This window comes from Jaculus jaculus, chromosome 2 (assembly GCF_020740685.1).
Source record: "Jaculus jaculus isolate mJacJac1 chromosome 2, mJacJac1.mat.Y.cur, whole genome shotgun sequence".
NCBI lineage: Eukaryota > Metazoa > Chordata > Mammalia > Rodentia > Dipodidae > Jaculus > Jaculus jaculus.
The window spans coordinates 51,074,684-51,101,528 of NC_059103.1; the positions used below are offsets into that span (position 1 = coordinate 51,074,684).

The window sequence follows — 26,845 nt, forward strand, 5'->3', positions numbered from 1 at the left end:
CTAGTACCCATGTAAGCCAGATGCCACATGCATCTGGAGTTCATTTACAGTGGCTAGAGGACCTGGTGTGACCATTCTCCCCCTCTCCCTCCCTCCTTCCCTCTCTCTCTCTCATTGTAATAAATAAATAAAAAGGTTTAAAGTCACTTATTCTAGACCAGTCCACCCCTAACCTGTTAAATGATACTGAGTACTCAATTTCACATGTAAAATGAAAATTACTGTGAACTCCAATACCTGAAGCCAAGACAACTTGACCTAGAAGACAAAGCTTTCTTTCCCAGCAGAACCACAAAGTTGTTCAGAGGTTAACTACAGACCCAACCCTACTCAGCTGGGTTTGCTTTGCAGACAGGCTTACTTGGCAGGAAGCATGGGTGTGAAAAAGGGTAGAAGATACAAAGATTGGTCTTCACATGTGTGTGTCACATGTGAAGGAAAAACAAAACATCCATTTGTGGCCCAGAAAAAGAAGCACCCCACCAATTCCATATCAGCCACAGGATACACAAGCATGTTAAAGAATCAAAGAGGGAATGTGTACAAGAAGAAATGCCAGGGATGGCTTAGCAGTTAAGACGCTTGTCTGCAAAGCCAAAGGCCTTTGTTCAATTCTCCAATACTCACATAAACAAGATACACAAGGTGGCGCATGGGTCTGGTGTTTGTTTGCATTGGCTGGAGGCCCTGGTGTGCCTATTCTCTTTCTCTTTCTCTTTCTCTCTCTCTCTTCTTCCTGCCCTCTCTCATATAAATAAAAATAAAAATATTTAAAAAAATAAAAAAAGGCTTAGAGGTTAAGGTGTTTGCCTGCAAAGCCAAAGGACCCAGGTTCAATTCCCCAGGACCCATGTTAGCCAGATGCACAAGGGGGCGCATGCATTTGGAGTTGATTTGCAGTGGCTGGAGGCTCTGGCGCACCCATTCTCCCTCTCTCTCCCTCCCTTCCTCCCTCCCTCTTTCCCTGTCAAATTAATAAAAATAAAGAAAGGCCAGAGCTTTTTTTTCTCCCCCAAATGGCTGTTGAATTTATTTGCTTGATCAATAATGGTCCTGGAAAAAATTAACCAATGTTGAGACATTTGTAATGAAATACTAATTTTAAAAACCCATGACATCTTGATAGAAATTAGAGTTTACACAAACAAAAAAGAAACCTTCAGTATTGCCAGCAAATATAAAATGAATATATATATTTATATATATATGTATATATATATATATATCTGACAGGACAGAAAGTGTTTATACATTTATATTTGACACCTGACCATATTTTCAGCCACCATATTATCTTCTCTCCAGATTTAAAAAAATAGTATGCTGATTTTCTATAACAAAGCTTTTTTCGTACAAAAATCAAATAATGGCCAACAAGTCACAACAGTGCAATAGTTAGAGGATAAAAAAAAAAATCGCATCAAACAGGTGCTGAAAATAAATACTACCTAGGAGGAGGAGGATAGAGCCCTCGTGTGGGTTTGTTTCATCACCTTAGTGTGTGGAGTTTGTCTTCAGAACACAGGTCTGACCTCTCGTGGGGACCACTCAGCTGCCTGAGAGTCAGGCCTCCCAGAAACCTTAGAGCAGTCATGAGCTGATGGGTCAGAAGCAAAACACGGGCTGGGTGGGGTGAACCACAGCTTCTACTGCTCAGTCTTATCAATGGAAGTCCCTAAGTAGGTTCCTTGAGATAAAGATCATTTAAAACTTCTGTTTAAAAGCACACATATGGCTTATTCAGGCAAAAACACATGTACATTCTAGCCCAAGCAAGCAATTAAAGTCATTCTGTTTATACTGGAAGGTCAGCTGTGTAAAAGATTTCTGATTTGACAAGCATCTTTTGTGTAGATGCCTGGGGTCAGAGTGGCCACCTCGGACCACCCAGTGGAAGGCCTGTGCTGCTCCCTGGCAGTGAGTGACTGGGGCCTGCATGCTGGGGCTGGGAGCAAGCTCCACGGGCAGCCTCTGTCTGCAACCATACTGGGCCATCTTGGGGACTCAAGCTGACAGAGTTGGTTTACGATTGTAGAAGGAGAGTGTTACAGGGCAGGTCAAGGAAACACCCAGTGAGAGCCATTTTGGCCAGTCAGAAAATATGAGGCAGCTCCCCACTGAACAACCTGCACCAAGTAGGTATGAAAGGCACAAGCAAGAGTGGCAGAGATCCTATGGGGCTGGCAACCAGTGTCCCCAAGGCAGGCACAGCAGTGCCCTGGTGTGGGTTCCCCACCTTGGAAGAGAAAGAGATCCTGATTCTGCTGTGATTATCAAAAAAAAAAAAAAAAAAAAAAAGGAAAGATGATTTTTGGTTTAAAAAGAAGCCACTCAAGGGTTAAAATAGTTATTTTAACAAAATTAATTTTCAAATAAGCTGACACTATCTGGAAAACTCTTGTGCCCCCTACACGCCCCCATGTGTCCACTGCTTCACCCAAGCAGGACCCGAGCCTGAGGAGAAGTCAGACGTGGGAAGAGGAAGCGAGTCTGAGAAGAACCTTTACAGAATGTACAGCAGGAGAGCCCACGACTCTCAGATTACAGTAAGATGCACAGGGCTTTGCAGTCCGGCCTTGGCGGCTCGGCTCAGATAGGGGTCTCCTTCCGGTCCTTGCTGGGCGAGGGCTTCGCCTGCTCCTTGCCTGCCTTTGGCTGCTCTTTGGCTGCTTTCACCTCGAGGATGCCATCACGGGGTGGTGGGCCCGCGCCCCCTCGCTTCTCGGGCTCCTCGTCCTCTTGCACCTGCTGCTCAGACTTGGCTCGCTGCATTTGGAGCAGCCGAAGCTGCACTCGCAGCTCAATGATGGCCTCGCGCTCCTCGTGAACTGCTTGGTTCAAGTGATTGTTCTTGATCTTGAGGAATGACAGAAGGGGTCGTTAGTTACCACTCCAGCGAGAGCAGTCTGCAAGCAAGGGAGGCATCCTATACAGGAACCTAGTTCTGTTTTAGTCAATATAGCTTAAGAATATGCAAATGAGCCACCGAAATACCTCAACTTCAATGGGTAAGACTAGAAGAAACTACATGTAGAGTTAGGGAAGAGTAAACACATCTGGAAAACAGTACCAACAGAAAACAATTGTTTCGGGCTGGAGAGATGGCTTAGCGGTTAAGCGCTTGCCTGTGAAGCCCAAGGACCCCGGTTCGAGGCTGGGTTCCCCAGGTCCCGCGTTAGCCAGATGCACAAGGGGGCGCAGGCATCTGGAGTTCGTTTGCAGAGGCTGGAAGCCCTGGTGCGCCCATTCCCTCTCTCTCCCTCTGTCTTTCTCTCTGTGTCTGTCGCTCTCAAATAAATTAATTAATTAAAAAAAAAACAATTGTTTCAATAATTATATTAGGAACTGGGTGTAGTGGCACACGCCTTTAATCCCAGCCCTCCGGAGGCAGAGGTAGGAGGATCACTGTGAGTTTGAGGCCACCCTGAGACTCCATAGTCAATTCCAGGTCAGCCTGGGCTAGAGTGAGACCATACCTCAAAAAAACAAAAACAAAACAAAAAAATTATTTTAGGGTTCCAAATACACTTTTTATAAGCTGGTTTCTGAACAGCCTTCAAGAATATAAAAGTAATTTTAGTAGCAATTAGAGAGAAAAATTAGAGCTAGAATTAAAAACCTAAATTCATCTCAATGTGAAAATCTTTCTATGAGTTTCATTTCTTGAAATTTGAATGTGCTATTTAGTCAATCTTTAGAAAACCACTAGATTCTAAATTATATGACCTCAATCATCAAAGCTAATTCCAAACTCCTGCCAGCCTCCATTTCTGTGGCAAAATGCCCAGATCTCACTCCTGCTGCACCCAGTGTCTCAGCCTCAGGCCAGGGGGAGGACAGTGTCTCTGCAGAGAGACTTCTGTGAGCAGGAATTCTGTGCGGAGCTCTAGTCCCTGAGGTGCATGTTGCTATGCTTCCCGCAGCAGTTGAGTGAACTGGAATGAGGGAAGCAAAGCTTGTCCCTTTGTTCTCAGATTCCCTCCTGTGAAGACAATGTTTTCTCTGAAACCTTGGGCAAAATGTCATCTGGAGACAATGTTTCCTTTGGGGCAAGAAGGGACATTTTGATCACTTAAATCCACTGCTTTGCTTTCACTGTAGAGCAGCCTCTCTGCTTCACTTTCTGCTTTTGTTCCTCTCTTCCTCCCTCACTCACTCCAGGGAGGTTCAAGAGATGTTCATTCTTTCACTAGCCTTTCTTTTTCAGTTCACCTCTAAGAGAGACCAGATCATGCAAGCGTACTAAAAATGAGCGTCTAGTAACACGTGCTATCACACTTTAGACAGCCGAGAACATATTCACATCATGCCAACCTGGGTGAGAGGCCCCCTAAATTCTTCTCTACTACCCTCCCAGTTGGCCACTAAGTAAACTCCAGAGGGAGAGTAGGTGATCTCCACAGTTTAGATTTCTGGGTTTCTCCCAAACTTACTTCCAGCTCTTCATTCTGTCTTTGTAGGTCTTCCAGAATCACTTGAAGCTCTTCTTCGTCCTCACTCTCACTCTCACTCTCAGAGGAGCACTCCTCAGTCTCGCTCCGGCCATGTTGTTGGCGACTGTGGGGGACAGGGGAGCTTCACCAGGGTGCTTGGCTGCTAGTTCCCACCACTCAAGAGCTGCCCCTGATCATGGATCTACCTAATCCAGTGGCTTTTTAGGATCTAATAAGAAAGCCCAATTCTTCTATAGGAAAGTTTGAGAGCTGAAACAGTGACCTTTATATTTAAACAAAACACTGGTGGACAGTTCAAATCCCCTTGCTCTCCGTTACCTCTGGATCTCCGCGATCTCAGCTCGGAGGCGCTCGATCTCTTCTTTCTCTGTGGCAATTTGCCGGCGCAGAAACTGCTCCATGGCCAGGAGCTCCTCCTGTTCAGTCAGGATCTCATTCTCCTACAAGGATAATCACTGGTGAACACCTTTCAGAGCTTTAGCCTAGGAAGTGCCACTTTCCTAATCTCTCATGTTGCCTGAACTGTTACAGCCCTGTTCAGTGTTGAAAACGTGTTACATATACACAAATCAAAAAAACAGTTTCAGTCTGGAGAGATGGCTTAGCAGGTAAGGCCCATGAAGCCAAAGGACCCAGGTTCAATTCCCCAGGACCCATGTAAGACAGATGCACAAGGTGGCCCATGCGTCTGGTATTCGTTTATAGCAGCTGAAGACCCTGGCACACCCATTCTCTTTCTCTCAAATAAATGAAATAAATATAAAAAAATACTTTCTTCAGAGTCAAGAAAGGTTTCTTTAAGAAAAAGTAATTATGAGCTGCCATGTAGGAACCCCATGTGCCTTTGTGCAAGTTCCCTAGCCTCCCACATCAGGACAAAGTTGAGGTTAAATAACAAAATCTCCTTTGGCTTCCTGTCTCTCAGGAAAGTGAAAGTCTATTCAGAAGCACAATGACTTTCAATAGTGTCGCGAGGAAAAGAAGAACCCAGGGGACAAATGTGTGGCTGATGTGTCACACTTTAGACATATCAGCATGAAGGAATGGTTACAGAAATCTTTCCTCCCAAGTCACTGTCCTCAACCCACATTCCCAAAGATAAAAGATACAATTCTGCTTTAACAAGCTTATCTATTCCTAACCTGACTGAGAAACAATCTTAGGAAGTAATGGCAAGAATCACTCTGCACAAGCCCGCGGAGCCCTGCAACTGAGAGGAAGGAAGGAAGGAAGCAGTGAGATGACACTTAGGGGCAGCCAAGTCTAGGCGAGGCATACACATAGCTTCAGCATTTCCTTCCCACACAGGTGGGCAGAGAAAGAGCCCTGGTCAACTGTGAAGACCGCCATGCTCCCTCTCCCGCTCCCACAAGCACAACACTCAGAGCACAGTGCTTCCTAAGCGTCTCCCTCGGTGGAGCTACCAGGCCAGGAAACTCAGACTGTGAAAGCCTGAAATAACAGAACGGGAGCTTCACCCTCTCCTGAGGGAAAGTTTTGTATCCCTGCTGGGCAAAACAACTTATTTTTTGAAGAGATGGGAAAGGACTGAAATCTCTAGGACTTTATATGACCCACATACAAGAGTTTCTGGAAGTCCAGACAGACATGTCAGAACTAGAACTTTACTCCTTCAAGGTGAAACTCTGAGAATTTCCAGAACAAAGAACGGTTGACTTGGGAGGGAGGAGTTCAATTTTCGCTCTATGCCTGAGATACAGTGGTATTCTCCACAGCAGATGTCTGTTGAATCAGTGAGGTAATGACAAGCAATCTGCCCCCAACAATTTTATCTGCAAAGAATAAATCAAAAAATCTAAAAAATATTAGCAACAGCTATCAGTAAATTCCGCATCCTTCCAATTCAAGGATCCTAATTTTTGAGAAGTTAGAAATGAGTTTTAAAATACTTATTTAAAACTTCTCTTATTGCTATGAATCTGTAAATCAGAAGATGCCAAGAATGTAGAATTAGGTGTGGACTAAATGAAACTAGGTAAAGAGAAAGCCCTTAGCAGAAGGCAGCTTCTATCTCTGTAGTGAGCATTTTAGCAAACACAAGACAGGAATCAGGCCAGATAAAATAGGCACAGTCCTTCAGAATCACATCACAATTGTGGTTAAAAAAGAAAAAAAATTCTACAGATGTGCTTCTATTTTTAAATGACCATTAAATTACTTACACAGTATCGACTAAGAGTTTAATGTACCTGAGCAAGAAGGATGTTTATAACTTCTTCATTATCATTCATCTCTTCTTTGGAAACATCCTCCTTGGAAAGACTAGCGATCTCCTGTGCAATCTTAGTTTCACACTCCTGTCAAAGAAGACAAATGAAGAACTGCTCAGCCCATGTGCAACACACATTCAGGAAACACACATCGTGACCAAGAATGTTTCCCAGAAGTGAAAACAATCCTGCTACTGTCAGGTGAACTGTCAAGATGGGCATTTTCTAACTGGGCTTAGAACATGAAGTGGGGCCTTGGTCTGCAGTGCCACTGTGAAAAATGTTCAACTCTGGTTCATGATGAATGGTTCACCATCTCTGGAACCTTTCCATGTAAGTTGCTGTCTGCAGAGCTGTTGAAGGTGTCAATTTTAACTATGTGATTTAATTATTTTTCCAAATGTATACAGTCAAGTATCCACCACCACCCTCATGCTATGGAACATCCCCTTGGGCTTCCCCACCATCTGCTGGCTTCTAGCAACCACGAATCACGAACCTGCTTACTTACTGTCACTGCTCTTTTTCTCTGGAGTTTCATATAAACCATTAAGTAGGATTCCTCTGTAATGAATGCACCCCAACTTATTTATCCCCTCACTAAATGAAGGGCTTTGGGTTTTGGTGGGTCATTTCTTTCTGCTTTTAGCTGTTGTTATGAACATTTTGCATTTGCTTTGTGAAGGGTTGTTTGCTTTTGTGTTTCTCTTACATAAATGGCTAGCAGCGGAATGACTAAGCCATATGATTAAGTAACTATGCTTAACTTTATATGAAAGTGCCAAACTGATATTATGGCTTATTTTCAGTCTGTTAATATGACGATTATTATTACTTCTGTCTTCAAGTCATTTATCCCTCAAAGATGAAGTCAACATAATGGAACCTGGGTATAGAGCTCAGTGGAACAATTTAGCCAGGTGTGGTGGTGTACGCCTTCAATCCCAGCACTTGGGAGGATCGCCATGAGTTCAAGGCCAACCTGAGACTATATTCTGAATTCCAGGTGAGTCTGGGCTAGAGTGAGACCCTACCTTGAAAAACCAAAAAAAAAGGGGGGAGGGCAGGCTGGAGAGATGGCTTAGAGGTTAAGGCTCTTGCCTACAAAGCCTAAGAACCCAGGTTTGATTCCCTAGTACCCATGTAAGACAGATACACAAGGTGGTGCACAAGTCTGGAGTTCGTTTGCAGTGGCCAGAGGTTCTGGTGTGCTCATTCTCTCTCTCATCTTTTATTTACTTATTTTGAGACAGAGAGAGAAAGAAGAAAGTAGAGAGAGAGAGAGAGAGAATGGGCATGCCAGGGGCTAGCCACTATAAACTCAAGATACATGTGCCACCTTGTATATCTGGGTACTGGGGAATTTGAGCCTGGGTCCTTTGGCTTTGGAACAAGTGCCTTGACCACTAAGCCATCTCTCCAGCCTCAGTCTCTCTCTCTCTCTCTCTCTCAAATAAATAAATAAATAAAATATTTTTTTAAAAATCCCACAAGAGCCAGGCATGGTGGCACACGCCTTTAACCCCAGCACTGAGGCAGAAGTAGGAGGACCACCATGAGTTTGAGGCCACCCTGAGACTACATAGTGAATTCTAGGTCAGCCTGGACTAGAGTGAAACCCTACCTCGAAACCCCCCAAAAAAAACAAATACATAAAATAGAAAAATTAAAAATAAATAAATAGTAAAATCACACAAGTGTGCTCCTCCTAGGAAAGCAGTCCTCCTTAGACACAAGTCCCTAACCTCAAAGCAAAAAAAGGACTTAGGTGACTTTATCTTTAAACACAGTCCTGACAGTGGCCCCCACCATCCCATACAAGTCTACTGGGGTGCTATTTGGATACTGCTATGAAACCTGCACACTGATTGTAAGACATTTCAGAGATGTGGGATTTCAGAGACTAGAAAATGCACAATCCAGAACCAAACAACACATCCCAAAAAGATCCAAAGTGTGATTTGTAAGATTTGGATGCTCTGCACAACAGCAACTGCAAAGTGCGTGGTCTGAGCAAAGAGAATCCCAGGGGACTTTCCTCACTACATTTCCAAAAAGCAGACTCATTCTAAACATTCAAATGTCCCAGCTATCCTGAAGCTGTCATATAATCCAGCCTATTTCTCATCTTCACAAAGCTGTCTACTGATACAATCAAACACAAAATGACAAAAATCACCTTTTTCAGCACTCCGGAGACAGATATAGGAAAATCACCATGAGTTCAAGGCCACCCTGAGACTACATAGTAAATTCCAGGTCAACCTGGGCTAGAGACAGACCCTACCTCAAAAAACCAAAATCACCTTTTTAACTTGAAAAAAAAAAAACCAAACACACACACACACACACACACACACACACACACACTTGGACTTGGAGGCATGGCTTAGCAGTTAAATGCACTTCTTTTTTTTCTTTTTGGTTTTTAGAGGTAAGCTCTCACTCTAGCTCAAGCTGACCTGGAATTCACTATGTAGTCTCAGGGTGGCCTTGAACTCATGATGATCCTCCTACCTCTGCCTCCCAAGTGCTGGGATTAAAGGCATGCACCACCACGCCTGGCTTGCACACTTCTCTTTTAAAAATATTATTTATTTATTTATTTATTTATGTATTTATTTATTTACTAGAGACAGAGAAAGAGAGGGGGATAGAATGGGTATGCCAGGGCCTCTAGCCACTGTAAACAAACTACAGATGCATGTGCCACCTTGTGCATCTAGCTTACATGGGACCTGGAGAATCGAACCTGCATCCTCAGGCTTTGCAGGCAGGCACCTTAACAACTAAACCATCTCTCCAGCCCTTAAGCGCACTTCTTGAGCAAGCATGAGGGCCTGAAGGGGCCTGAGACCACTCAAGTTCAAATCTCCAAAACCCATATAAACTGCTGGGTGTAGTCACACAGCCTGTAACCCCAGTCCTACAGGGAACCCGAAACCTAGAAATCACCATAGCTCATGAAAGAAAAAAAAAAAAAAAAAAATCCAGCAAGCTCTGGAATCAGTAAGAAACTCTGGCTCAAACAAAAACAGGTAGAAAAGTGATGGAACAGGATATGCAACATTCCACTCCGGCCACTATAGGGGAAGATCCCACAGCAGCTGAGAACATGGAGTATCTCAAGGACACAGACACACACAAGCAAAAAAAACAAAATAATTTTCTAAATTAAATGAAACAGTTGACTCAACCAGGCAAAAGTATGAATAATCTAGAACAAGGTATTTCTCACCAGAGAATTGTACTTTAAGAAGCATGTAGTATTGTATTGGTTGGAGCAGGGTAGGGTTAAGACAGGGTTCTCACTCTAGCCCAGGCTGACCTGAAACTCACTCCATAGTCCAGGTTGGCCTCAAACTACCTTAACCTCCAGAGTGCTGGGATTAAAGGCATATGATGCTAACTACTAGATGTTTTTAAAGATATTAACACAGTAGTACATAAAAGACTACAGCGCATTCTTTTTATTTTTACTATAAACATGGTATACTAAAATAAGAACTCACTTGTCTTTTAGCTTCTCTCAGTTTTCTTTTGAGGGCTGTCAGAATTCTTTGTACTTCCCACAATCTTTCTTCTTTAGATAAATCCTTTATCCCACCCTGCAGATCTCGATGTAAACAATTCAAAAGAAACTCCTAAAAAAACAACAGTACACACATGGTAGAATTTTATGTCTTATTATCTAAAAATAACAAGGAATTTCTAAATATGGAGCATCAACTATTTTTTAATTATCACCAAATAAGTGAAATAATAACACTATTTTTTTAAGGATGCCACTGATTTGGGTAGTACCGAGTCCTTGTTTGTTTCCGCTGGGAACATACTCTCACTCATTTACTTCCCTTGCTCTACCCTTCCCTCCCCACTCTTCCCACCCCCATCATGAACTACCTACCTCAAACACCTGAGAGCTCAGAGCAGAAAGACAAGCATGAATTTAATCATGTGCAGGCAAACAGATAAATATGTAACTTATTTCTTGAATTTCTCGTTCAAGTTGACATACAAATGCAGTCTTATATTTCAAAGTGGCATCATGGAAGAGCCCATGATTAGAGCTAAATCTTGGTTGCATATCCAAGTAATCAAGTAACAGAGTAAATTATTTACTGCCCCTATATTCCAGTTTCTTATCTGTAAAATATGGCTACCAACACCACCCTTATCAAGATAAGCAAACATTTTTGGACATTTAAGAAGATACCTGACCCAGGGCTGAATCCATGCATTATCCTCACTTGTAAACTCCATTTGCCTAAAATTAATGTGCCAAAAAGGAGCAGAACAGGAATTTAAAGCAAATCCTTTTGTTTTATAACACCCCAGGGTCTTTATAGCATGATATTCTGACATCTGTGGCATCAACTAGTGCCAGCTGGGAATACTGCATGAAGGTGCTCCCAGGGCTGGGGGTGTAGCTCTGTTGGTAGAGTGCTCGCTTAACATGCATGAGACCCTGGGTTCGATCCCCAGCACCCCACCTCTATATAAAACTAGGCATGGAGGCACATGTCTGTAACCCAGAACTCAGGATATGGAGACAGGAGGATCAGGCTCCAGACACACATGAAGGCAGCATCTCCACAACCCAGAGGCCAGTACAGAGCCAGAGGCCATGGACATGGGCATGGGCAAGGCACATCACCTGTCTCCTGATCTCCTCCTTGATGCCTGCCTGGGTCTCTGGCAGCGTGGGCATGGTGGCCATGTTGGACCAACGCAGAGGTCTTGTCACTTGCTTTAGTACCACATTTCCAAAGAACTCTTGAACGTGTGTGAAAAGCACATACAAGACTCGATTGCTGATCTATGGAAAAATATATTGAGATGCACATGACAAATTCTTATTTACAACCTGCCTTTCATCCCCTTTCATCTGAGACACATGAAAGAAAAAGTAGTTTTTTTTTTCTTTTTTAAACAATTTTAGTTTATTTATTTGAGAGAGAGAAAGAGGCAAAGAAAAAGTGAAAGAATGGGTGTGCCAAGGCCTCCAGCCACTGCAAATGAACTCCAGATGCATGTGCCATGTGTATCTGGCTTATATGCGTACGGGGAATCGAACCCGGGTCCTTAGGCTTCGCAGGCCTTAACCATAACCTTAACCTTAACCATTAAGCCACCTCTCTACTTTGCTTTTGTGAACTTTTTGTTCTTTTTAAATAAGAAAATTCTTCACAGGAGGTACAAGGGAGGCATTGTTAAATAATGACTAATTTAAGAAGAAAATGGCAAAAAGCTGAATTAAGTCATGTTACTAAAGCACCTTAAGAAGCTAATAGGAAGGTTGGAGAGATGGCTCAGTGGTTAAGGCACTTGCGTGCAAAGCCTAAGGACCCAGGTTCGATTCCCCAGTACCCATGTAAAGCCAGATGCACAAGGTGGTGCATGCATCTGGAGTTCGTTTGTAGTGACTGAGGGCCCCAGGGCACCTAATCTCTCTCTCTCTCTCTCTACCTGCCTCTTTCTCTCAAGTAAATACAGAAAAATTTAAAAATATAAAAAATGTTAAAACCTTTTAAAAAATAAAATATCTAATGTTCTTTATTTCTAGCATATTCTGAGACCTTGCCACACATACACAAATGGTGTTCCTGAGGATGGGGTCAAGCAACTTCAGGTCTACAGCTGGCAAGGCAGAGGCCAGTTTCTGAAACATACACCAGTGTTCCAAGGTGATGTTATCATGTCAGGAAGCCAAGACTCAGGCTACCTAAGAACTAATAAAAGAAAGTCTTTTCCTATCTCCAGCTTTCTCTTACAACACACTTGGATCTTCTGTGATACTACCATCCACATTATGTCATATCAGTAACAACATAGTGTTTACTGAAATCATACTAATATGAATGATCATTATATTTGAGAAATTTAAACACATTTGCAAAATATAACCAATAAATATTAAAAGAATTTAGTAAAAAATAACACATTCCTATAACAGAAACAATGATCATACAGTCAGGACCTCATATTCTATCCATAAAGTAGGCTTCAAATAAAAAATACAGTCGGTGTCTCCTTTTCTTTTTAACCACAGTAGATTATCAGTGACTCTAGAGGCAAACAAAGACTCTATGGCAGCATCAAAACAATAGAGGGAGCCAGGCATGGTGGCACATGCCTTTAATCCCAGCATTTGGAAGGCAGAAGTTGGTGGATTACTGTGTGTTCAAGGCTACCTTGAGACTACATAGTGAATTCCAGGTCAGCCTGGGCTAGATAGCAAGATTATAACTTGAAAAACAAACAAGAAACAATAGAGGGAGGTCAAATATGTATGTATGTAAAAACAAACCAATCAACACTACCCAATTCCTTAAGTGTCTCTCAGATAAGAACCCATACATGAAAAAAAAAAAAAAAGAACCCATATATGGGTTGGGAAGATGGATCAGTGAATAAAAGGCTTGCTACATAAGCATAAGGACCAGAGTTAGGACTCAGCCCTGGCAGAAATGCTGGGTAGGGGGCTGGAGAGAGAGCTCAGCAGTTAAAGGCACTTGCTTGCAAAGCCTGACTGGTCTGGGTTCAATTCCCCAGTACCCACATAAAGCCAAATGCACAAAGTAGCTCATGTGTCAGGAGTTTGCTTGCAGTGGCACGAGACCCTGGTGTACCCACACTCACTCTCTCACATTCTCTCTCTCTCTCTCGCTCTCTCTCTCTGGCTCTTTTTTATTTTTTTTTTAATATTTTTTTTTTTTATTTATTTGAGAGCGACAGACAGAGAATAGGCACATCAGGGCTTCTAGCCACTGCAAACAAACTCCAGATGCATGTGCCATCTTGTGCATCTGGCTTATGTGGGTCCGGGGGAATCAAGCCTTGAACCAGGGTCCTTAGGCTTCACAAGCAAGTGCTTAACCGCTAAGCCATCTCTCCAGCCCTCTGGCTCTTTTTTAAATCTATCCTTTCTAACCCAAGCTGTGCTCACAGTCAGTTAGAGAATCTGTTTTATTTTACAGAAAACAGAGAAAACATAGAAAAAGATAGCTGACTTCCCACCATACAACATGCCTCCTCTACCATATCTGCCAGGGCCCAGGAGAAATAGCAGAGAAACTGAGTACTGCTTTTACAACTTGCCAAACAACCGGCTCCAGAACAATGGGGAGAGACACAGTGATCAAGCACAACCTATCAAAGCAGAAATCTAGAGGCTATAGAGAACTAAATGCTAAGTCAGGCTGCCAACAGGCCTGCCATGGCTCAGGGAACACTGCAGAAGAGGAGGCAGAAAGATTATAAGAGCCACAGAGTAGGTAGAAATACCCTAAGGAACCATTCCCCCACTATCCTATAGGGAATGACTGAGGCCTTCATGACCCCACAGTGAATATCGTAACTCCACTGAGGAGGGCCCCAGGAAAATGGAGCAGGGGCAAGAGAGGGGGAAACCACAATGTAGCCTGTTATATCTAAGACTTAAGAGAAAGAAAAAAAAAAAATAGGGGCTGGAGGGATGGCTTAGTGGTTAAAGCATTGCCTGCAAAGCCAAAGGACCCAGGTTCAATTCCCCAGGACCCACGTTAGCCAGATGCACAAGGGGGCGCACATGTCTGGAGTTCATTTGCAGTGGCTGGAAGTCCTGGAATGCCCATTCTCTCACTCTTTTTCCCTCTTTCTCTGTCAAATAAATAAAAATATAATTAAAAAAAATAGGCCTCATGTAACCCAGGCTGGTCTTGAATTCCAAATCCTCCTGCTTCTACCTCTACAGTACTGGTATTACAAGCATGTGCCACAGTGCCTTCTAAAATCTTTAACATTTTACAGATTAACATTATAGAACTGTAACGATAGGACCATGGGTTCCGACTCTACAAATAACAGACTACTATCATTAAAAACTGGATAACGGGCTGGAGAAATGGCTTGGCAAGTTAAGGCACTTGCCTTTGAAGCATAAGGATCTAGGTTCAACTTCCCAGGACCCACATAAGCCAGATGCACATGGTGGTGCATATCTTTGAAGTTCATTTATAGCGGCAGAAGGCCCTGGCATGCCCATTCTTTTTCTCAATCTGCCTTTTTCATAAATAAATAAAAATATTAAAAAAAAAATAAAAGCCAGGTGTGGTGGCACATGCCTTTAATCTTAGCACTTGGGAGGCAAAGGTAGGAGGATCACCATGAGTTCTGGCCACCCTGAGACTACATCATGAATTCTGGGTCAGCCTGAGCTAGAGTGAGATTCTACCTCGAAAAACTAAAAAATAAATTAGTTTTAAAAATTAAAAAAAAAGAAAACTGGTTTATTAGCCAGGTGTTGAATTCCAGGTCAGCCTGGGCTAGAGCAAGACCCTACCTCAAAAAAATAAAAAAAGACTGGATAAACCCACATCACAGACTATGTATTTAATTTCACAACTAAGTACAAGGACAAATATGTTCATATTCTTACTTGCAAACCCTGTGCACATTATGAAAAGAATGAGATCTAGAGTGAAGCTCATCCATTATCCACCTCCTCAGCTTCACTGCCTTCCATGCACTCAGCAACAGACATTTCCTCAGGACCCAGTCCCACAAGGGACCATGTGGAGAAGACCCATACCTGGACAGTTGGGCTAAGCACTATAGAGATGTTCTGTATGTTCATCTTTGTTTCCAGTTCCTTTGCAATGACATGGTCCATGTGCACGATGAGCCACGAAATCAGAAGGTGGTTACATTCTGGCAGCTCCTTGAGCAAGCGCTGGAATTCTTGCATCTTCTCCATCTCTGTGGTCCTCCCACAAGCCTCTTCAAATCGGGGCATAAGCTCTTTGGTAAGCAAATTCTCTGGAAGGTCACGCAAATACTGCTTCAGCAAACTAGCTACAGTGTTAGGCTCATATTCTTCCAAGTTTGGAGACTCCTCTCGGTCATAGGCTGCTTTTAGCTCATCCACTTTAGATTTGATTCCTTAAAACATTAAGTTTAAAAAGTAAGTAAAAACTGAAATACATAGCAGTCTGAGTAACCACAGATATAGTAAGTTAATATACTAATCAATTCAGAAAAAAAATTTTTTGAGGCAAATACAATAGACTGGCCTTTCTTTTTTAAAAAAATATTTTATTTATTTAGACAGAGGGAGAGGGAGAGAATGGGCGTGCCAGGGCCTCCAGCCACTGCAAATGAACTCCAGATGTGTGTGCCCCCTTGTGCATCTGGCTAACGTGGGTCCTGGGGAAATGAACCTGGGTCCTTTGGTCTTGCAGACAAATGCCATAACTGCTAAGCCTTCCCTCCAGCCGTGGCCTTTCTTTTTTATGAGGGTGGAGCGGGGGAGGGAGGGAGAAAATTGGTGTGCCAGGGGCTCCAGCACTGCAATTTAACTCCAAACACGTGTGCCCCCTTGTGCACATGTACAATATTGCATGCTTACATCTGACTTACATGGGACCTGAAGAGTCGAACATGAGTCCTTGGACTTTGCAGACAAGTGCCTTAACCACTAAGCTATCTCTCCAGTCCCAGAAAGAAATTCTTATTTAATGGTAGCTAGGTAAAAACTCAAGGAAAAATAATCTAAACACAAGCCCAAGTACTGTTCTACTCAGACAATCAATTGTTTTTTTATATAATGCTTCACAAGATTGACAACATAAAATGAAAATTGGCTTACCTAAATAAGTCCCAAAGTTACTGCTTTTTTGTAAGTAAAAATTATAAATACAAAAGATGAATTACCTATTTAAACAAATTCATTGAAAATTATTTTCTACTAAATAATCTCCATCTAATTTCTACTTTAAAGTTTGAATGCTTTAGGCATTTTCTTAATCTGAACAGAGCTGGAACAAAAAAAATTGTGTTTCTAAAATCAAATAGTTTGATTTTTCTTACTGGCCAGAAAAAAATTCTAACATAAAGTGAATGTGCTTCAAACACTGCAACAGATTTTGTCTTTAGTCCCATCTGCATTAAGTGACAGTCATCAAAGCAGCTTCAAGCATTTTTAAGACTTAAACTACAGGCCAGTTATATGAAACAAGCCACAAATGAAGACTGTTTCTAATGTTAACTGTCCTCTAATCTGAACAGCATTTTATAACCAATATAGTACTTATTACTTTTAGGATTTGACATTCTTCATCTTATGTTAACTGGCATTATATTAAATCTGTACCTTATCCAGCATTGACAAAATAAAAGCAATAGCATCAAATATGAATAATATGAATCTCATTTGCATAACCTTTATTTTGAGAAAGATAATTTCCCTTTTCTCACTTTTATGGTTAAATATATAGAACAAGATGAACAATAACATGGAAATTCTTGGTAAAGAGCATCTCTCACTCTCTTATATGCTTCTGTGGTTTTTGGAGACAGGGTGTTACTATGTAGACCAGGCAGGGGGCTTCACTCAACCATCTTCCTGACTCGGCCTCCACAGTGTTGGGATTATAGGCATGCACTTTCAAATGTACATTTTATATACATCTACTCTCCCCCACAGGTGAATAAGATATGTGCTTGGTTTGCTATTGCTCTTCAAAATGTTCTAAAAATGTTTCCTTTTAAAAACTAAAAAGTTAAAATAAGGAATTCCAGAGAAAAAAAGGTATGCTTTAATGCCAATGATTTGGGTAAGATGTAAGCAAGTAAGATAAAATATATAAAACTGTTTATCTTTCAAATTAGTTTTGAAATTAGAACTGACTTACAAATGAGTAAGAATCAGAAACCACCAGCAAAAAGTATTATTGGCATTCAATTAGTAAAGTCAGGGATAGAGTGCTCAGTGGTAAAGCACTTGCCTAGCATGTGGAAAGTCATGAGGTCAGTCCCCAGCACAGAAGAAAAAAGGACAAAGTCACAGTGACATCCTGTAGTGCCTAGAGTGTTGATTGCAGCATGCTGTCACAGGTTATAAAGTCCATATAAAAACTCAGAGCCTAGCATGAGACCCTACCTCAAAAAGATCAAAACAAGATAGAAAAAAACTCAAGATGAGCTTGGTGATGAGGAACAGCTCAATTTGAATACTTTCACACAGAGAGAAGAATTCCTCAACTTTGAGTCTCCAAAAGAATGCAAAATCAAAAATAGGTGAAGAAAGGGAGAGGTGGAAATGGAGGAGGAGGAAGGAGAAATGAGAGGCAAGAAGACCAGAGGGCAGGAGGGGAAGGGGAAGAGTTGCCCTGATGAGCCTGTAGGTATCACCTGGCCCCTGCACAGAGCTAGAGCTGAACGCCAGCCCTGAAATTGATGAAATCCAGCTCACAACTTGTGAATCAAATTTTATTGGGATGCAACAGCGATCTACAGGTCACCTGGGAAGGATGGGGAAGGGGTTCCCTTTGAAGCCCCGAGGAGCTGGCATGTTCCTGCCATTCTGGGGACCTGTTGGTCAGGAGTGAGCAGCATCAGCAGCCTAAAGAAGTCACCAAATATGGAGATCAAGGGCTGGAGAGATGGCTTAGCAGTTAAGGTGCTTGCCTGCAAAGCCCAAGGACTCAGGTTTGATTCTCCAATACCCACATAAGCCAGATGCACACAGTGGCTCATGCATCTGTTGCTTGTTTTCAAGGCTAGAGGTCCTAGTGCACCCATTCTCTTTATCATAACTTGCTCCCCCTCCCTCTCTCTCAAATAAACAAAATATTTTAAAAAGTTAAACCTTAATAATAGGAAGAAAAAATGATGGCATCAAAATCAAAGAGAGACTAATTGGAAGGAGAAAGGGATTTGATGGAAAATGGATCTGGGGGGGGGGAACGGAAGGGAGGAATCATCATGGTTTTATTGTCTATACTTATAGAAAGTGTCAATGAAACGTTTAAGTAAAAAAAAAAAAAAAGGTTATTTTCTCTCTCCCATATGTGGATCCTAGCTGTAGATGACTGGACTTCCATGTGAGTGAAAGAAAACTCAGTAGCAGAGGTCAGTAAGCTAGAAAGGAAATAGATATAAAGGGAATAGAAAGGAAGGGAGAGGGGGATTTAATAGAATGGTATCATATATATGTAAGTAGAAGAACAGATTAATGGGGGTGAAAGACCTAAGTGAGGTCAGGGGAAGGGAGTAAAGGAAAGGTGGAGGGAGGATTAATGAAAATCCAAGAGAATATAAGTAAATCATATAGAAACCAACTTTTTTGAACAATGGAATACTAAGGAGCCATATACTGTTACTAGAAAATTTTCAGTGCAAGGGATGGGATACCTTCCAGAGAGTTGTTGGCCATGAAGATCCCTAATGACCCCAAAGCATTACAGGCCATTGCCAAGGCACTTGGTTTCCCACCAGGAATAGATGGTAAGACCCTACTGCTGAAGACTCCACATACTTGAGCTACAAGGTCACTGAAAAATCCTGCTGGATCTAAGCTGAAAACCTCCTCCATGTAAACCAGCTGACAGAAAAGTGGGGAAAGCCACACTGTATGCAATTCAATGGAAGAAAGAGAAATCACCAGTGAAGAAACTCAAAAGTGGACACTGCAAGCCTTAGATTTGACCAGCTAGGCCAAATGAGCCAATGGGTGAATAATGGCACATCTGTTATGGGGGAAATCAACTGCCCTCTGATTGGACTGGAGACCTGCTCCATGGGAGGGAATACATCTCTGAAACTGAAAACTTAAAAGAGGTAGTCACGAGCCCTAGGAGTGTAATGTCTGCTGCTGTCTGGCTAAATATATATACTATGCTCCTCAAACTGCCCAGTAAGCACTTCTCTTAACGTTCATACCCATATATTAATGCTACTCTCACTTGTGGTTACAGAAGCTTCTCTTTTCAGATGGCAGTCACCTTGGGATGATTCAGAAGGCATCATGGTGCTGAGAAGAAGTGACAGAGGAGTGCAGAGCACTGAAACATCTCTATCACACCTTCCATGGCTCAGGATCCATTGTGGAAGAGGTGGTGGAAAGAATGGAAGAGCCAAAGGAAGGGTAGGACTCCTTACAAAGTGCTCCTCCAGCCACAAAATGGCCTGGATATCCATGACCTCACAGTGCCTGACACTACCTAGACAAGACTATCCTAACAGGAGGAAAAGATGATGACATCAAAATAAAAGAGAGGGGAAAGGGGTATGATGGAGAGTGGAGTTGCAAAGGGGAAAGTGGGGGGAGGGAGGGAATTACCATGGGATATTGTTTACAATCATGGAATTGTCAATAAAAAATAATTTTAAAAAATAGGTTAGAGGGCTGGAGAGATGGCTTAGCGGTTAAGCGCTTGCCTGTGAAGCCTAAGGACCCCGGTTCGAGGCTCGGTTCCCCAGGTCCCACGTTAGCCAGATGCACAAGGGGGCGCACGCGTCTGGAGTTCATTTGCAGAGGCTGGAAGCCCTGGCGCGCCCATTCTCTCCCTCTCCCTCTATCTGTCTTTCTCTCTGTGTCTGTCGCTCTCAAATAAATAAAAAATTTAAAAAAAAATAGGTTAGAGACAAAATAACCCTTTGAACAGAGCAAAGAAACTTCTCAGAGATAATTTACCCAAAACAAAAGTTCTCAGGCCTATCAAGATCATGTGAGAGAAACACTGTTTAAATCTTTAATTCAACATATAATATATAATTATTCTTTAAAGCCAAACTTGCAAGTCTGAATGTGTTATATTTTATACAGTAGTAAGGAACTTTAAATTCAATTATATTCTATTTTCTTTTTATAAAATAGTAGCAAATAGCCAAAATACTCTTGAATGATATTATCATGTAAAGTTATCCCAAGTATCAAAATTACCTGCTGGATGAGCAGAAATAACTCCGTAGTTAAAGGTGCTAGAGAGACCTTGTCAAAACCATATACATATACACACATATGCAAATAAAACTTTTTCTACCTGCTGAGGGGGGGAAACTACCTGCTAGAAATTTGTATGAACCAATTAAGTGGAAAACTAGTTTAATCCTTATATTCTAAATGTGTATGACTTACCTATCCAAAAAACATGTGTGACTAACAACTGATTTTATAAAATAAATCTTTAAACAAAAGTAGGTAATATAACAAGAAAGTACATTATTCAAGAGAACACAATGACTGGGCCAGCTCAAGACTTTCATCCTATAATCTCATACAAGTAATGGTGTTTGAAAGAAAGAAATCCTTTGACTTTTAAATATACATATTACTTTAAATAACATACCTAATATGGAATAGTCCTGCTAAGTGTGAAATACAAACTACGTACATACTGGATGCAAATAAATGGAAAATAAGTCTCCCTGTTATCTGCAAGAGGCGTACATAGCAGACAGAAGAATTCATATTGGGAGCCTAACCACTTCGAAAATAATACTTCATGTCTCTTAGCCAAATGCAGGAAACACATTATAAGGCTCTATCATTAACCCCATCTCTTGACTGGAAAGTTTCCTTCACAAAGACTTCTCTGTCTGTCCTGAGCATCTCACCCCACTGAGCCTATACTTAAGAGGGAAGAAGGGGAGACAGGGCTCTGCACACAGCCCTGTTAAGTGATGCTACCCCTAAGCTTCCATTTTCATCTTTTCCCGGCTACTGTAAGCTATGAACAACTCAAGGGTCAGCCCTCCTAATGGAAAGAAACAGAAAAACCAAACACAATACAAAGGTATGGAGTTGCGCAACTGGAAAGTTCAAAGAAATGATTAAGGATAAGGATCCAAGCCACAAGGTTCCTCACAACTTAATATTCTTTCTTTCCTTTAAAAAGTGAAAGTGAAGTTAATTTTTAAAAGCAACCATGTTGGCTGGAGAGATGGCTTGCTGGTTAAAGGTATTTACTTGTTTGCCAAGCCTGAAAGCCAGATGTCCTAGGTTCAATTACCCAAGTAAAGCCAGATGCACAAAGTGGTGCTTGACGTGTCTGGAGTTTGTTTGCAGTGGCAGGAGGCTCTGACACTCCCATACTCAATCTTTTGGTCTACTGCGTTTTCTTTGTCTCTCTCTTTTTCTCTCTCAAATAAGCAAAAAAATTAAAAAAAAAAAACAAAAACGTGAAGTTCATGGCCCTGATACCTGAAACTCTGTAGATGCCTTCACATTTCATGCCATGCTTCTCCATGTAATCTATACACTCACGGAAGACAGCTGGCAAGCGAATGCCATCGTACATCATGGTCCTCTCCACTGCATCAGCCAAAGGAATTCCAAAAATGGGCTTGAGACTTGGAACGTCAACCTGAGGCACCTCTGGCTCCTGAATTGGCTTTTTCTTTTTCTTCTTTTCCTTCCACTGTTTAACAACATCAGCTGCTGTCAAGTCTTTTGACTTCTTCTCTTTATGCTTTTCTTCTTTGTGCTTTTCTTCTTTATGCTTTTCTTCTTTGGGTTTCTCTTTTATTTTAAAATCCTTCTCCTTCTTTTTAGAGAAGCTGGGCTTCTTGAACACATGGATTCCCTTGGACCTTTTCATCTTGGAAGGACTTTCAGCTTCATCTCCAGAGCTATCTTCCTGGAAAGCAGCATAGCCTTCCGCTACAAAAAAATATTAGGGAATATATGTTACATGTCTGTGAAATGCGAACTTTTCAGATGCTTTCCAGATGAGAACAATGAAAAGATGCCATCTAGCACTGGTCACCCACTGCGCTGGCACTCCCAGCAAACCAGATAAAGAACGATGTTGCAGTAACATCTTCTGGCCACAAGAGGGCAACAAATAGCAGTTGTCCTTGTAATAGATTAGAAGAGAATAGTTTTCTATGACACAATATGTACTTAAGTGGAGTTCTGGAAAACTAACCATAAACACACATGAAAGGTTCTACACAGAAGAATAATTTGTATTAATCCTATATTGCCCAGGCTAGGCCCCAACTGGGTTCAGGTGATCCTCCTGACTCATCCTTCAAAGTGGCGGGAGCTACAGACACACGTTTGTTGTTATTTTCAACACCCACAACTGTATTCACTCCTTAGCTACCTCACAGGCTGTTTTATAACAAAGATTAAAAACATTTCACAAGTTACCCTCTCACTAAAGCACCATGACCCCTGCACTAATCAGAAAGGCAATTTTAAGGGCAAAATGCTATGACGTATAGCAACTGGAGTTCATATACATTGCCAGTGGATGTAAACTTGTACCACTACCCTAGAAATTTCTTTTGCACAGTTTACTGAAGGAAGACAAATAGCCTAACTGTGCAGACACACACAACAGAATTGCTTAAATGTATAAATAGAAGGCTATGACATTATTCATACAGGCACTACTCACAATGGTTGAAACTGAAAATTCAAAATTATCTACTAGAAAACTTTTAGCATTCTGGAAATTTGGTTATCTTTATTTGTAAGAAAACTCTAAAATGTAACTCCAAAATACAAAACCTGAAAACATAAAGGAACAGAAAATGCCAAATGAGAGACATTCACTGGACATTTGCAGAACACAGGTAGTGCATATGACTGGGGAAAGTTTAAGTGAAATATATCCAGCCAGATGTGGTGGCACAAGCCTGTGTGCTCCCAGCCCTGGAGAGGGGGAGACAGGAAAATCCTGAGTTCTGGGCCATCCTGGGCTGTATAGTGAGACTATCTCACCTAAATTGACTGTGTCAAAACAAAAAGAAAAACAGTACTTACTCCTTTTTTCCTTTTTTTTGAATTTTCCTTTTTTCTTCCCATGGTCTTTCTCATCATCAGACACTATATCAGGAGGCTCGTGGAGGATGTCATGGGGAGGCGAGGGCTCACCCGTGCGATATAACCCAGGAAACTTTGTAGGGCTGATCTCTTCAGAGCTCGGGGTCCGGGTTAACCCGCTGCCATGCTCAGCCCTGCGGTGTTCACTAGGGCTGCTGGTGGGGGGCAGGAAGCACTCAGTCATGCTGAAGCCCTGACTGAGAAAGGGAAGCGGTCTTCTCTGTTACCTATCCATTACACCTGCATGGAAAAAACATCAGCAGTCACTGCATAGCAACCAAGGGTCAGAAACACCAAAGACAGCAGAGTAACTCACATCACATTTACAAATCAAAAAGTTTCCCCACAACATCCTCACCTTCAAAAAAAAAAAAAAATAAGTTTTTGAGGGCTTAATGGTAAAGGCACTTGCCTGTGAAGCCTGAGGACCCAGGTTCAATTTTTAAGGTCCCACATAAGCCAGATGCACAAGGTGGTGCATGTGTCTGGAGCTCATTTGCAATGGCTAGAGGCCCTGGTGCACCCATTCTCTACCTCTCCCTCCCCCTTGCTTTCCCCCTTTCTATCTCAAAAATAAATGAATAAAATTTTTTTAAAAAAAAGCTTTTTATTTTATTATCACATTACATTCCAGGTATCACATGTTTTAGCTCTCACAGCCGAATGCACTGGGATCATCGGGTGTTAGGAAGGAATACTAATCTAAGTCAGAGTTCTCAAGGCAGAACACAGACTTCCTGCCAGCAGTGGGGATATGCACCTGAAATCCCAGCATCGCAAGGCTGAGGCACAGGCTTGAGGCCACTTCAGGCTACACAGCGAGTTCCAGGCCATCTTAGCCTATACAGTGAAACCTTTTCTCAAACAAAACAATAACGACAAAAATGTAGTCACCTAATGTAAACTCTTATTTCATCATGTGTACGTGTGTTAGCACATGTATGAGTAGATCTGTGTGGTATGAGAAGACCAGAAGCTAATGTTGGTTGTCTTCCTCCATCACTCCCACCTTATTTACTGAGACAGGGCCTCTCACTTGGCCCCAGAGCTCAGCCAGCCTGCCTCAGGGATCTTGCCTGCCTGTCTCTAAAGCACTAGGGTTACAGGCATACAGAATTGACCTGGGTGCTGTGAGTCTAGTCTCAGGGCCACACACTTGTGCAGTAAGTGCTTCATCCACCAAGCCATCTCCTCAGCCCCAAATATTAGCATTTTAAAGTTATGACCATCAATAAAAAAACTAATACAATTTAATGATACAGGAGCAGTTCATATATATCATTACTGAAATTTACAACAGCTAAAATTATGCCTAATGGTTCACATAATGATATACTTAAGGATTCACGCAACAGATCACTAACTGTAATTCTATGTTGCAGATAATTAGATAGTTCAAGTGTTGGTAATCACTAGGATATGTTGTACGACAGTTATATTGAAAGAAACAAAGGAACTCTCATTTAACTGATTCCAAAGCGGAGCAGTGACAAACAGTGACTGTAGCATAAGGGCAGGAATACTGGCAGCAAAAGGCCAGTTTCTGTCATTCACTTCCCAGTGTTTCTATAGCATTTTAAAGTTACACATACATGTAGATGTTCTCTTGGCTTATTATATTGTATTATATTATTATTATTACTACTGATTTTTCCCAGGTACAGTCTCATTCTAGTCCAGTCTGATCTGGAACTCACTCTGTAGGCCCAAGCTGGCCTCAAACTCACTGTGATCTTCCTACCTCAGCCTCCCTAGTGCTGAGATTACAGCCCAGCTTTTCTACCATTTTTATTCAGTTTTCATTCTAGGTTAGAGTTTTGTTTATAAAACACTCAGTAACAAATAACTACTCCAAAGAAATATGTAATCATGCTATGGTCTAAATATGTCTGTCTTGAATTCCTATGTGGAAACTTAATCCCCAAAGTAGTGGTTTCAGTTAGGAGGTGGGTCTTTGGATGTGCCTACTTCATCAGAACCCACACAAATAGGGATGGATCGCACCTTCATGTGCGATTGAAGAGACCAGAGTTTGCCTGTTCCACTGTAGAATACAGTTTTGTTATTTCCTTCAGTTTTTCTCTCTGCTTGAATTTATGAATGGGAGCTAACTTCTTCCACCATAGACAGAACTTCCCCTTGGATCTGTAAGCTTGAAATAAGCCCCTTCCTCCTATAAACTATGTCTGGTTCACATGTTCATTCCAGCTGTATACAACAGTAAGAAAAGAATAAAAATCACTAATTCGTATTTCTAATATAAGAATTGATCTGGCATAATTTTTGAAGGTTTTTTGTTTTGTTTTTTGAGAAGGGTCTCATGCAGCTCTGAAGGGCCTATAATTCCCTGTGACTAAGGATGACCATGAACTTCAGCTCTTCCTGTCTCCACATCCCAAGTGCTAGATTTACAAGCCTGTGCTACCCCACCCAGTTTTATGCTGGTGCTGGGTATCAAACTCAAGGTTTTATGCATGTCAGGCAGTCACTCTACCCATTGGGCCAGATCCCTGCCTACGTATACATTTTGCTGTTCTTTTCTTTCTTTTTTTTAATTTTAATTTAATTTTATTTATTTGGTTGGGTTTTTTGTTTGTTTGGTTGGTTGATGTTTTTTTTAAATTTTTCAAGGTAGTGTCTTGCTCTAGTCCAGGCTGACCTAGAATTCACTATGTAGTCTCAGGGTGGCCTTGAATTTACAGTGATCCTCCTGCCTCTTGAGTGCTGGGATTAAAGGTGTGCATTCAGGGCTGGAGAGATGGCTTAGCGGTTAAGGCGCTTGTCTGCAAAGCCTCAAGCACAAGGTGGCACATGCATCTAGAATTCATTTGCAGCAGCTGGAGGCCCTGACATGCCCATTCTCTTTCTATTCATCTGCCTCTTTCTCTTTCTCTTGCTTTCTCAAATAAATAAATGTTTAAAAACAATTTTAAAGGTGTGCATTCACACACAAGGTCATGGTTTCTCTGCAAAAAGCTATATATATATATATATATATATATATATATATATACTTATATATGTATATATATACAAACACACACACACACATATATATATACACACATATATATACACACACACATATTTTTTTATAAAATATGTATCTCAAAAAAATGGCATGTACCCATGTAAAGCCAGATGCACAAAGTGGCATGGCATATGTGTCTGGAGTTTGCATGGCAGGAGGCCTTGGGATGGATGGGTAGGTGGGTGTATACACACATGCACATGTGTCTTAAATAATATTATTATTATTTATTTATTTTTGATTTTTCAAGGTAGGGTCTCACTCTAGCCCAGGCTGACCTGGAATTCACTCTGTAGTTGCAGGGTGGCCTCAAACTCATGGCGATACTCCTAGTTCTGCCACCTGAGTGCTGGGATTAAAGGCATGTACCATCATACCTGGCTTTAATAAAATATTTTTTAAATGTACAAATCTTTTAAAGTAAAAGGAGAAAGTTGTTATTAAAATATATTCTTACTTTAGATTGATGAGGTGAAGGACAAAAATAATCCTTTAGACTGAGTAGATCAGATTTATAAGGTTTCATATTATT

General features: G+C 41.5%; 1 protein-coding gene across 3 annotated transcripts in view; it reads right to left on the bottom strand.

Annotated features, from left to right (window-relative positions):
• Positions 1-1,716: 1,716 nt before the first annotated feature.
• Ralbp1 (ralA binding protein 1) overlaps positions 1,717-26,845 on the bottom strand; it is a 60,064-nt gene continuing 34,935 nt past the window's right edge. For 2 of the 3 annotated variants that reach the window (XM_045143943.1, XM_004656840.2), the window contains exons 2-10: positions 23,223-23,522; positions 21,651-22,109; positions 15,258-15,607; positions 11,343-11,504; positions 10,198-10,329; positions 6,665-6,772; positions 4,773-4,894; positions 4,434-4,557; positions 1,717-2,856 (exon numbers count right to left, since the gene is read on the bottom strand). In XM_045143943.1, coding sequence (XP_044999878.1) covers positions 2,590-2,856; positions 4,434-4,557; positions 4,773-4,894; positions 6,665-6,772; positions 10,198-10,329; positions 11,343-11,504; positions 15,258-15,607; positions 21,651-22,109; positions 23,223-23,466 — 1,968 coding nt within the window. In that variant the 5' untranslated portion in view covers positions 23,467-23,522 and the 3' untranslated portion in view covers positions 1,717-2,589. The remainder of the gene's footprint in view (positions 2,857-4,433; positions 4,558-4,772; positions 4,895-6,664; positions 6,773-10,197; positions 10,330-11,342; positions 11,505-15,257; positions 15,608-21,650; positions 22,110-23,222; positions 23,523-26,845) is intronic. The other variant, XM_045143944.1, reaches the window with a different exon arrangement.